This window comes from Kryptolebias marmoratus, linkage group LG4 (genome assembly GCF_001649575.2).
Source record: "Kryptolebias marmoratus isolate JLee-2015 linkage group LG4, ASM164957v2, whole genome shotgun sequence".
Lineage (NCBI taxonomy): Eukaryota > Metazoa > Chordata > Actinopteri > Cyprinodontiformes > Rivulidae > Kryptolebias > Kryptolebias marmoratus.
Window position 1 is genome coordinate 18,210,837 of NC_051433.1, and position 12,691 is coordinate 18,223,527.

Here is a 12,691-nt window from a genome sequence, read left to right on the forward strand (position 1 = left end):
CTTGGCTTCAGCATTATCTAACATCTTGGGAAATTTGTTTTAGCAAGTTGTGTTATCACAGATCTTTATTTTATTTCCAGCACCGAGCCTCGGAGCATAAAATAAGATGATCCTCCCACAGGGGTAAACCCCAAAAGGCTCCATAATGCCCTGCTGAGCTCTTTGGCTTTCAGACTTTACTTCAAATTCACGGCTGTTCTGTTTTCATTGTTTATTTCTTCCCACCAGCATTTATCTCTGAAGCATAAACTGAAGAAAAGAAAACACACACTCACACACCTCAAACTGTAGAAAAAAGTAAAAAAACAAAAAAAGCAAAAATTTCAAACAGGAAGCATGAATGAAACCAGCATGAGTCAGACCACATGACAGAGTCATCACTCTGTTTGTTTGTCTGAACGTGTTGTGGCAACATCTGTCTCACTGCAGGAGTCAACCAACAAGGCGGGTGTCATCACTGCTGGGAGTTTTATAGTTTTATAACCCTGATTCTGATAAGATGGGACGTTGTGTAAGNCGTGATGAAAGATTTCACGTAATATCAAGAGATCTGTTAGCACTCTATATTTATATATATATATATATATATATATATATATTTGTAAAAAAAAAAAACTTGACCAACTTTTTAAAATGAATGTTTATAACAAACGTTCCTGCATTTGAAGTAATGGAGTTTTGATTTTAGCTTCCTCTCTCAATAGGCAGATACCTTTTGGACAAGAAACACTAAGATTTTGATTTGTACAAAGTTTCCAAAAGATAGGACAGGATGTGTACAGAAGAGAAACACTCAAAGTATTACCAGGAATCTGGAAACCGCAGGAGTTTATGTGCTTCACGTGTTTTGGACAGCGGCCACGTTTTTCCTGATCTCAGCCTGGTGTGGCCTTGGATAAACTTCACTGCCCTCTCTCTTGGTTTTGTATAACTTTAGTGCTCCTCTGTACTTAAATAATCCGTCAAAATGGGCAAGTGAACGTACGCATACGTGTCTTAGTGCACACTGCGTGCTCTGACAGATGTTTTTAAAAAGTGTCAGCATGTGTTTGGCTGTGACACCTTCTTACTCACACACTTCCTCCTCTCTACTCCCTTTCCTACTGTCATAGTTTCTGAAACTATGACAAACACACCAACAGAAATGACCTTTTTTATATTTTATAGGAATGATTTTATAGATACAGATGTAGTTAAATTTCTAGCATTTCCTGAAGGAATGCATATCACCCTTCATGCTGTAGTTTTAAGCTAAGACCATCTTATGCTAAAAAAATATCAGATTTATAGCTGTTTTGGTCAAATCCTAAAAATAACTTTTTGTTTGATCTAATGTGACTTTGTGAGATTTGGTGCAACGGGTATGTGCTCAAAGCAGGGGTGGAAATTAAAATTTTTTTCTTTTATCTAAATAACATTCGGGTTGAATGTGATTTAGATCATTAATTATCAAACAACAACCAGTTAATTTACCAACAAGTCTTTAACTGTGTTTATTTCTTTCATCATTGACAACAGGTCCTGTGAATTTGGAGACATTTGTTCTTTTTTTGCAAAAGTTATCAGGGGGGAACCAAATATTTCAGCCGTCTGAAATAATCGGTTCCCCCTCTAAAACACAGGACAAAAATAATTTACCAACAACTCCTTAACTGTGTTTATTCCTCTGTATTATGATACTATTAGCACATTTTATTTTTAAAAGAATGATGTTTTTTTAATGAGAAATATTTGCCCCTCTAAACAATTCTGTTAATAGATAAGTCATTTACGGAGACGCAGGAGGAACCGTATCTGATGGGGTAACGGGCAATGTGGNATTATTTACGGAGACGCAGGGGGAACCGTATCTGATGGGGGAACGCGGCTCGACGTAACAGCAGCAACTCGAGCACATTACTGCCCCCTATATGCCAAGAGGACAAATAACACCTTTTCTGTTCAAATTGCCAACCCGCCACAGTGGCGTGTGTGCTGATCAAATTCACCCGCCACTTCAAATATTTACCTGCATTTGGCGGGTGGCGAGTGCTAATTTCCACCCCTGGCTCAAAGTATGTGTTGATAATGACTCTCAGCTACTACCACATCAAAATTTAGCTCAATATCTGTAAAATTTGCCGAGTTATAGTTATAGTTTTTGTGTTTACTGAGGTTGATTAACTCTAACAGCCATCTTGTTTCCGATTGACTCTACAACCTAATCATTTATAGATATCCACCCAACGATTACTTTCTGAAAGTTTGATTAAAATCCATCCAGTGGTTCATGAGATTTTTTGCTAACAGACAGACTGGGTTGGCTTAGTTAATGCTCAGGTTTTCAACAAAGATCTGTTTTACTTTGTTAGAGATCAGAGTATAAGCTACAGATGGTTCTCAGCTAATACCACACCAAATCTTACTGAGGTTGATTAGCTGCAACCATCCTGAATTAGATTGACTCCAAAAGTTCATCAGTTGTAGATGTTCATCTGGTGATTACTTTCTGAGAGTTTCATTAAAATCTGCCCAGTGGTTCATGGGATATTTTGCTAACAGACAGACAAAATGCACACAGACAGAAACAGGCAAAAACACGATCTCCTGCCTTTCGCCTTTCGGTGGCGGGCGATAAATATTGATACGTATCTGTTCTAATTTTATATTTGACCCCATTAACAGTGTTGAAGAGTCACACCTAGGAGGACGGTGAAATGTGTCATCTGAGAGACATTTTCTCTGAAAGATGTCATGTCCAAATCGAGCTCAAAGACATTTCACAGGAAGACATAAAACGAGCGAGTTGTGGCGACTCAGGAGTCACGCCTGCGTCTCACATGAACAGAGATTATTTGCCTGATGTAAAAAAAAAGTTAATTTGCTTATCAAAAGAAAGGCAAAACTAGACAAGAGGAATTTAAATATTAAAAGTGGGTGTCATGTTTCAGAGGCTTTGACATCTGAGCAACAGGCAGAAAAGTGAAACAGTTTCATTTTTTTTTTGCACACTGAATGCAGATTAGGGATAAACTGATAATTAGTTGTGTCTTTTGAAGGATAAACATATGACTCAAACAAACTCAACTAAACATCTCAATTTATTTAAAAGGTTCCCCCCAAAATTGTATATTTTTCAGGTTTTGCTTGACCCAAACAATGAGAATTGGTTTACGACTCCTGTTCAACCTCCTGGTGGCGCTGAAGGGAAATCAGATGGTTTCATTGGCTCTAGATTAATTCCTTCAGTCGTTATAAAGGTTTGTACCATATGCCCTTTTGATACATCCTGTCGATGTTGACTTATTTTAGTCTGCCTCAGCTGATGTTTTGTCAGAGGTCAGATCAGATCCGTCTCAAGCTCTGATTCCATCATTTCAGGACTCCAGCAGGAAGTTTGCCGACAACCTTCACCTACATGAGTCTGTCACAAGGGGGCAGAAGTCTCCAAGTCAACAACACTAGAGTCATGAGAGGACTGGGGAAAGGGCTTTGGATTGATAAAGTGAAGTTACTGTATGTGCTCTGTGTCTGCTCAGCTGTAATCACTGGGGATTTTAAAATTTCCACCGTGTCACTTTTCCACTGAATCCTCTCGATCCCTCTGAAGGCTTGGCAGGACCATCCTGAATAGTACAAAGTCCAACTTTATTTATTACCAAAGAACCAGTCCTTAAAATCATTTATTAAAGCAATCTGAGCTTTCAGCCAGCCTTTTGCCACATTTAGCTTTTTGTTAGGGTTTACTATTTTACGCCTTCAGTTAGTGTTTTGCTACATGTGCTAGCAGTTTGCTTTTTTTTTAGCCTTTAGCTAGTGTCCTGCTTCTTTTAGCTTTACCCTCTCAGTTTCAGCTTCTTCAGCATTTTTTCTGAAAATGCCGTTTACATTTCTGTTCTGCCTTGTTTATCTGTACCTGCCTGTACTGTGCAGATTCCTGCATCCCACCCAGTGCTTACGGGATGTCCTTGTGGTTGTGAAACAGATTTGTTTCTTATCTTTGCTAATTGTCTTCCCCTCTACCCCAGCAGGTCCTCTTCTCACCGACCCGTCTCTCTCCGACATGTCGCACATATGTGTGTCTCTCAGCACATTCCTGCCCCTCTGTGTCATTTAGCAGCTTCACACAAACCAGCTTCTTCGGCCTCCTCCTGAGAATTAAGCTCGGGAGGGAGCTTTGTGAGGAAACCTCTCGCTTTCCCTCATGCTGATCGAAGAGGGAAGTAAATAATAAAAGCCACTTTAACATTGTTCATCACATCAAATGTCCTGCAACTGCAGCTCTTTTTGACATTATTGACTTACTGAGAGACCAGGACTGGTTAACTTGTACATACATGGTTGCCTCCGAGTGCAGCACAAGAGCTTCTTTGTGAAGAATTATGTCACTGTTTGAGGCCAGCCAAGCAAAAAGCCTTTCCTTATGATTGCGTAATCTTGAAAGCTTCTTCCAGGTTGGTGAATTTTCCATAAAAAGAGTCCCATCTGCCTCACATTTTGTTTCTTACTTTGTGATTAATCTCTTTCTGTTTTTTGGCAAATACACACACACACACAAAAGAAACAAAACATAAGAAGAGTAAAGAAGGAGACGCAAAGAAGATAAATCTGGTTAAACTTAGCAGCAATTATTGAAGTGAAAGGGGAAGATGAGGCTCGAAAAAAATCTGCCAAAGTTATTTACGGTTTCGAGAGAACAAAATGATGGATTGGGTTCATGTTACAAGTAAGAGAAGATGAAGGATGACAAAATAGTGTCGATTTTTAGATAAGAAACCATGGAAATGTAAACAAAACCACACATCCACACATCTATCTATCTATCTATCTATCTATCTATCTATCTATCTATCTATCTATCTATCTATCTATCTATCTATCTATCTATCTATCTATCTATCTATCTATCTATCTGTCTATCTATCTATCTGTCTATCTATCTGTCTATCTATCTGTCTGTCTGTCTGACCTGTAGTCTCAGGGTGTTTATCAGTTTGTCTGAGGGTGGGGACGGCTGTTAAACACCAAGGTGGGGTCTGGTGATAAAGACAAACCCTGTTTGCTCCTCACCTGACAGATACGGCAGGAATTCAGTGGTTGGTTCACGTCGGATAATGAAGGCATTCAGAATGGTGTAGTCGTGCAGTCATGCCCATTTCAAATGTAGAAAAATAAAAATTGATGCCTAAATCAGCTTTTGCTCTGTTTTTTGCAGTTATCACATCCAACACATACCCTGAGCACTGGTAGGTCTGTTTATAGAACTTTGCCAGTAACTATTACTGTCAGCTCTGCCTGATTGTTAGCAAACTATCTCATGAATCACTGGATGTGTTTTGAATGAAAATTTACCGTTGGATGTACATATACAACCAATTTGATTTTGTAGTCAACCCAGGTCAAGATGGCTGCCACAGCTAATACACACTATCTAACAGAAAAATGGGTATAACTCAGTCATTTTTACAGATAATGAGCTGAAATTTGAAGTGGAGGTGGCAAGGAGTCATTCACAACACATACATTGAGTATGTGTGACCAAAACAACTCCAACTCCATCATTTCTCATCGTAAGATGATCTTAGTTTCAAACTCTGTCAATCAATATGGTCGGCAGTAAGCGTTTTATCAAGAAATACTAGACCTTTAACTTATAGGTAAATTTTCATGTGAGGAATTTGGTATAAAAAACAAACATAGGGATGAAGGATTATATTTAGTATGAAGCTGTCACACCTGAATTATTTACTTAATTTTTTCAACTTGGACATTGAACACTGTCTTTGTTTGCCCCGGGTCTGGCCATTTCTTTTGTCCCGCTGTATGATAAATACGGTTGGAATGATGATGATAAACCTGACTTGATTATGTGACATATGGTTACTGCTCAGCAGTACGTACAGGACATCACACCGGCTCAACACAATTTACCTTCCAACTTGCCACATCTGTGAGGAATGCTGCAAAGACGAGGAGAAGGTCATAATTTAAGATGCTTGTTCATTAAATGAAGGTTTGACTTTTTGATTGTGTTAAATGTATTTTGACATGTGTTTTGTTCATTTTAAGCATGCCAATTAAGTTTGTAAAATGGAGCTTTGCTGATGTTTAAATGTGGAGTTTTCTTGTGTTTCTACAGTAGTTTCATAGCTTTTGTTTCATGAGCTGTAAATGTGTAACATGATGTAATTTTCTTCCCTGACATTGCCTCATTTTTCTCCCACTCGCCCTCCACTCCCCCTGCTGAGGCCACCAGCCAATCCCACCCCGGCAGGGACCCTCCCCTGCTCTGATAAATACAGCTCAGGACCAGGGAGGCTCCATCTGCACGACTTTCCATTCCTCAGCAGAGTCTCTTCTCCTCTCACACCAGCTACAGACCACCCCCCCATATGTGATCATGTCTATCAGAGCCCTGAAGACCACCACCCTCTCCACTGTGTCGTCCTCCAGGGGCCCCTCCCAGGGCTACAGCAGTCGCTCGTTCTCCGGCTACGGAGGCCATGGCATGGGGAGTGCCAGGCAGAGCTACGCCGTCCGCAGCTCCTATGGAGGTGTGGGCAGCAGTGGGGCTGCTGTGGGTGCTGGGGGCTTCAAGATGGCCAGTGGGTTTGGGGGATCGGGACACAGAGGAGGTAGAGTGGAGTTTGGCTTTGGAGAAGGTGGTAATGAAGTGGTGGCCCCCATCACAGCTGTGACTGTGAACAAGAGCCTGCTGGCCCCCCTGAACCTGGAGATCGACCCCACCATCCAGACGATCCGCACCCAGGAGAAGGAACAGATCAAGACCCTCAACAACCGATTCGCTTCCTTCATTGACAAGGTCAGTCCAGGAAACAGTTACATTCAACATCAGCAGAAAATCAGATGAATGAGCACAAAAAAAACCAGCAAAAAATTCTAGGTACATTCTGTTGACAGGATTCTTGAGATAAAACAGAAATCCAGAAAATCCAGCAGAAAAAGTTCAATAAAGCGCAGAGGAAATTAGAATGCCACAGGGCAACTTTTCTTCATAACAAAGGACATCTGTGCAGTTCTGTGGGGGATATTTCTTGTTCTGCATGATGGTTTTTCAAAGAGTTTGATGCAGGTGAGAGCATAGAGCTCAGCCAGGAGGATCGCTCTGAATGCAACACTTAAATAAAAAGCAGATTTGACTTCTCTCGTATGAGCAAAGTCCTGCAAAAATAAGCGGTTGAGAAAGTAAACAATGGCTTGTGGGACTTTTTTGCTTTCATTTTTGTTTTCCTTGTAAACTTAAAAACCCACAGCCTGATTTTTTTTTTCATTCTGTGTCAACATAGTGACTTGACAAAAGAGATGCATGCAACAAGTCTTTTATTGAAAAGAGATGTAGAATATTAAAGAAAAAAAACAGAAATATGCCTATTTGATGAGATTCTGTGAGGTTCAACAGAAGCTATTTAGCTGAAAGAAGAAAAAAATGGTTGTTTCACCTCCTGCATTAACTAAAATGTTAACATGAGAACACATCTTTCACTTGTTATCTGCCAGAGATTCGACAGATTCTTTGTCCTTCCAGCCCATAAATGCTGAAGGAGCCAGGCAAGCGAGATAAAAAATAGAATGTGTAAATAAAGCTTGTTGTAATTCTTCAGATTGTAAAACAAAGCCGACTCTCCCACTGCTCCTCATATCATTGTGATATGGCACACAGAGCTGTGTCATCATGTTGACTCAGTGGTAGTGGGTCCCCACCCAGGCTCAGGATGCTATAAAAAAGTTGTAAAGGGCCACAAGGGCCACATTGTGCTGAAGAGCAGCATTCTAGTTTAAAAGAGAAATAATTAATTTGAAATTTTAAAGTCACTCAATTACTTTTTTTCCTTGGGGTTTACATGTTTGCTTATCAGAAAATGAAGCCACGAGTCACTCTCGTTCTTTACATTAATTTTTTTTTACCTTCCACATTATGTCTCAAAGACAAATCTGCCCATATCTTACGTATTTTGATGAAATAAGAGAAACGGTCATTTCTGTAGAAAAAAACCCAAATCAATTCACCCCCCTCTTTTCTGATCTGCTTCGTTTTCAGGTGCGCTTCCTGGAGCAGCAGAATAAAATGCTCGAGACCAAGTGGAAGCTCATGCAGGAGCAGACCGCGTCTCACTCCAACATCGACTCCATGTTCGAGGCCTACATCGCCAGCCTGCGGAGGCAGCTTGACAACTTGGGCCATGAAAAAGTCAAGCTGGAATCTGACTTGCACCAGATGACGGACCTGGTGGAGGACTTCAAAAACAAGTGCTTTCAGCTGTGAAACTCTGAAGTCCATGTTTGTGTGTGGACGTGTGTCTGTCTGTTAGCAAAATATCCCATTACTCAACACGATTAAACACACAAAGTAATTGGTGAATAAACATCATCAACAACTGATTAGTTTTTGGAGTAAACATGATTAAAGATGGCTGCGACAGCCAACCAACCTTAAAAAACACAAAAATGACAATAACTGAGGCAGTTTTACAGACGTTGACTTAAAATTTAGTGTGGTAGAAGCTGGGAGTCATTCACAACACATACTCTGAGCGTGACATCTTGTGATGCTGCATAAGATCGCACATAAAGTTAATTTCAGGGTATGATCAAAACGGCTACAACTCTGTCCCTTTTCAGTATAAGATAATGTTAGTCTAAAACTGAAAGGTGGTGGGTGAAATGCATTCCTTCAAGGACTGCTTGGTCTTTAGTTTTTTCTTTTTTTAATACTACATTAACCACTTACCTACTTTTCATCTGACCAGATATGAAGACGAAATCAACAAGCGCAATGAGTGTGAGAACAACTTTGTTCTTATGAAGAAGGTTTGTGCAGATTTTATTGCAAAGAGCTTGTTTTTTACACTATAATAAGTTCCCAATGAGCCTACATGATGCTTTATTTTTACCAGTGTGGGACCTAAAATCAGCTCTAAATGTTCCCACTGTTATTCTTTCCACTGAAGGACACAGACGCTGCCTACATGGTCAAAGTGGAGCTGGAGGCCAAAGTGGACGGGCTCTCTGATGAGGTCGAGTTCTTGAGGCAGCTCTATGATGCAGTAAGTAACCGATTTTACATCACTGTTTCATAAAGTTTGTTGTTGTTGCATGTTTTCCCCTCATTTGGAATCACTTCTCGTCTCATGTAGGAAATTAACGAGCTGCAGACCCAGATCAGGGACGTCTCTGTGGTGGTGGAGATGGACAACAGCCGCGATCTGGACATGGACGCCATCATCACTGAAGTGCGTGCTCAGTACGAAGACGTCGCCAACAGGAGCAGAGCAGAAGCTGAGTCGTGGTACCAGAACAAGGTGGAAACACACACGCTGCATTAAAAACACTTCAGAAATCTCGAATGTCAAAGGACAGTCTGTGGATTCCTCAAATTTTAAAAGCAAGCCTTTTCTCTGAAAAAAATCTTCTGTACAGGTTTTGAGCCTTAAAGTGATGATTCAGATCACCTGACTTGGGGTTTTGTGGAAAAGTTAAAACTTGCACAGAAATAAGTGCCGGGGCTTGAACTCATCAGTCCGGTCAAAATTAAACTGTATTTCCCCAGACTTTTTTAAAAAACCTAACTATAACAGATAAGATATTAATTGTTTAGAACCTTTCCACAAAATCCACTTTAACAGATCTGAGCTATTGCTATGATTATTAAACTGCAGTGTTTTGAAGCAAACCAGCATAGTTTCCCACATTATGGAGTGAAATTGAGCTAATTAGACAGATTTTGAAAGCTTTTAAGAAGAATTAGATTGTAAAAGATAAAAATAATTTTGTCTTATGTGGTTATTGAGCTAAAACACCTGTTTAAACAACTGTTCAGAGAGCTGAACACACTGTTTCTCATTATAAATCCAACCAAAATGAAACTTTTTAAATGTGAGAAGATGGACTGAGCTGCAGACATGATCTTTTCTCAGTGATTGTGACAGATGGCGTGTGCTGCGTTTGCATCACTTTAAAACTAAATTGTTCAATCTGGTCCTAGTTTTTGCTTTGTTTACTTTTATTACCAGTTTATTTTTTTATTGCACTTCACTGTAGGCTGCTGTGTAAAATGCTAATGTCCATCTGAACGTGTGCCAAAAAACAATGTGGGAACATCAGAGACAAGTAATATAACTGTGAACTCTACTAAAAGTACCGTACCAGGTTCATCACGCTATATTTTGACTCATCTCCTTATGCTGCAGTATGCAGAGATGCAGCAGTCAGTTGGAAGATGTGATGACGACCTGAAGTCAACCAGAGCTGAGATTGCCGACATGAACCGCAGGATAATGAGGCTTCAGTCTGAAATTGAAATGGTTAAAGCACAGGTGAGGGTTTTAAGTTGTCAGCTTTTCTCTGACATTTTTGACGATACAGTAGCTTTTCATTCCACTGACAGCTCCTGAAACTGAGAAACCTGTTATAGAGCCCCTCAACCCTTTTGGTCCTGAACTTCATGCTGCTTTCAGAGAAACAATCTGGAGGCTCAGATCGCGGAGACCGAGGAGCGCGGCGAGCTGGCCGTGAAGGACGCCAAGCTGCGCATCAGAGACCTGGAGACAGCTCTGCAGAGAGCCAAGCAGGACATGGCCCTGCAGGTTCGACAGTACCAAGAACTGATGAATGTGAAGCTGGCTCTGGACATCGAAATTGCAACGTATAAAAAACTCCTGGAGGGAGAGGAGATCAGGTAAAATGTTACTGTTAGATCACCTGTGGCAGTAATGATAGCTGCATCCAACAGAGCAACATGCTCGAAGAGGATTTAGTTTTTTTTATCACCTCCTGAAAGATGACAAAGGTTTTGTCTCCGTCTGTGTTTGCAAAATATCTCATTAACCAGTGGACAGATTTTAATGAAACTCTCAGAGAGTAATCTTTGCCCGTACTGATTAACTTTTGGAGTCAACCCCATTCAAAATGGCTATACACCTAAAACTTAGTGTGGTGGTCGCTGAACATCATTCACTCTGAGCATTATCACATCTCCCAAAATATCGCAGTATTGCCTGAAATTATGCATGGCGTCATTTACAAGGTTTTTACCAAAACAACTGTACCTTTGTCCTTTCTCAACACAAGATGATTTTAACTCAAACCACTGAGATGAATGGTGGTGGGTGATATGCATTCTTTCCAGGAATTCTAGGCCTTTAATATGTTTTTTGTCTTCTTTCGTTTTTTAGGTTAGCTGCAGGAATCAAAACCAACGTAACGAAGCAGACTTGTGAGTACTTGTAAATAAACTGTGAAACTTTTGACCTTTGCAAAAACTCATATTATAACCTGTGTCATATGTCTTACTTAATAACTCTGACCAGTGTAATTTTTTTGCGGGGGGGGGTGTCTCAGAGTATGGATCAGCTGCTCGTTGACACAAACAATGTTTGGATTCATAAAAGAGGTTTTAACGACAACTTCCTTTTTGTCTTATTTTGTAGCATTAAACTTCAATGCATTCAGCCTGGAGAGTTCCCGCATCCCTTCTTACTTCTCAGGTTCGGTCTCTGCACCGGACGTTGAGGCAGTGAAGACCATCTCTGTCACCAAGAGCGAAACGATGGCGCACAAGGCAGAAGAGAAGGAGGAAGAGGAGGAGCAGGAGATAGCAACTGAGGACTCATCTGCTGCAGAGAAGAAGGAGCAGGAAAAGGAGGAGGCAGAAGTTGTGGCAGAAGAGTGATTTCTCCTCTTGATTTGGCCAATTTATGATTTGATCTTAGAGCTGAAATAAACCCTCTCTACCTACTGGCAACTTCTTTAATGCCCCCTAAAATACAGTTTGTAAACTGATGTCTTCAATAAAGAGGTGCTTACAATGCAGTTCTTTTGCAGGTTCCTGCAGTTTCTGCCAATGTGCAGAAACGGCTGCACCACAATCATTTAGCCAGCACATGGCACTGTTGTAAAGCACAAACGTCTTCTAAACCTGTAAAAACATACCGAGGAGGAAAAAGAAATGTATGCATGTATACTTCACAAGAAAGTCAAAAAGATTTTTAAGTCTTCTACTTGCTGATGTTGGCAATGCCTGAAATGATCTTTTACAAGAAATAAATCTCTAAACATACATGTGTCCAGTTTTATTGTGAGACACTAAATATTAAAATTAACACGTTTTAGTTTTAGTTTCATTATGACATTTTCAGTTTAGTGACTTTGGTTCATCAACAGCCCCCCCCCCCNCCATGTTTTAGGTCCTGCCTCTACACACACACACACACACACACACACACACACACACACACACACACACACACTCACACAGAAACATATTTTGCTTTTAATGCTTGGATGTTGACAACAGAGGGAGCTTTTCCTCTAAAGTGTCCCAGCATGCATTGCTTCAGGAGTTTCTCTTTTACAGAATTACCCATAGAGCATACATATTTGGAAACAGTGATATTTAATACCTTTCCTTTTTTTTTACTGCAACAAAGTATTCACTAGAACGTTCACAAAACAAAGGGTTGAACTCAAAGAATGATGGATAAAACACAATGACTCCTGAAACAAACTAAGATGCTCAGGAATCTGAAGCTTTGTTTGTGTATCATAATGTGATCCATGATTCAGGAACAGGACCTTTGTCTTTTTTCGGAACAACAGTTAAAAAGCTTTCCAAGCCCTGTCGAAGAACAGGTTTGAACATGAATAATGGGTGGTGCCGCCCCAGCCAGGGCCATACAAACCTCTCTTGTAGTTG

General features: G+C 40.4%; 1 protein-coding gene across 1 annotated transcript; it reads left to right on the forward strand.

Moving 5' to 3' along the window:
• Positions 1–6,294: 6,294 nt before the first annotated feature.
• On the forward strand, positions 6,295–12,055 carry LOC108239880 (keratin, type II cytoskeletal 8-like). The gene is made up of 9 exons (XM_017422907.3): positions 6,295–6,802; positions 8,039–8,247; positions 8,748–8,808; positions 8,949–9,044; positions 9,135–9,299; positions 10,188–10,313; positions 10,455–10,675; positions 11,172–11,212; positions 11,427–12,055. Exons 1-9 carry the CDS (start codon positions 6,380–6,382, stop codon positions 11,666–11,668), a joined length of 1,584 nt encoding a protein of 527 aa, XP_017278396.1. The 5' UTR covers positions 6,295–6,379; the 3' UTR covers positions 11,669–12,055.
• Positions 12,056–12,691: the final 636 nt, after the last annotated feature.

What these genes read in the sequence shown, in the direction of transcription:
- LOC108239880 (XM_017422907.3), top strand. Translation starts at nt 6,380, where the DNA reads ATGTCTATCAGAGCCCTGAAGACCACCACCCTCTCCACTGTGTCGTCC. An exon ending in ACTTTGTTCTTATGAAGAAG is followed by an intron (nt 8,809 to 8,948) that starts GTTTGTGCAGAT and finishes TTTCCACTGAAG; the next exon opens with GACACAGACGCTGCCTACAT. An exon ending in AGTCGTGGTACCAGAACAAG is followed by an intron (nt 9,300 to 10,187) that starts GTGGAAACACAC and finishes CTTATGCTGCAG; the next exon opens with TATGCAGAGATGCAGCAGTC.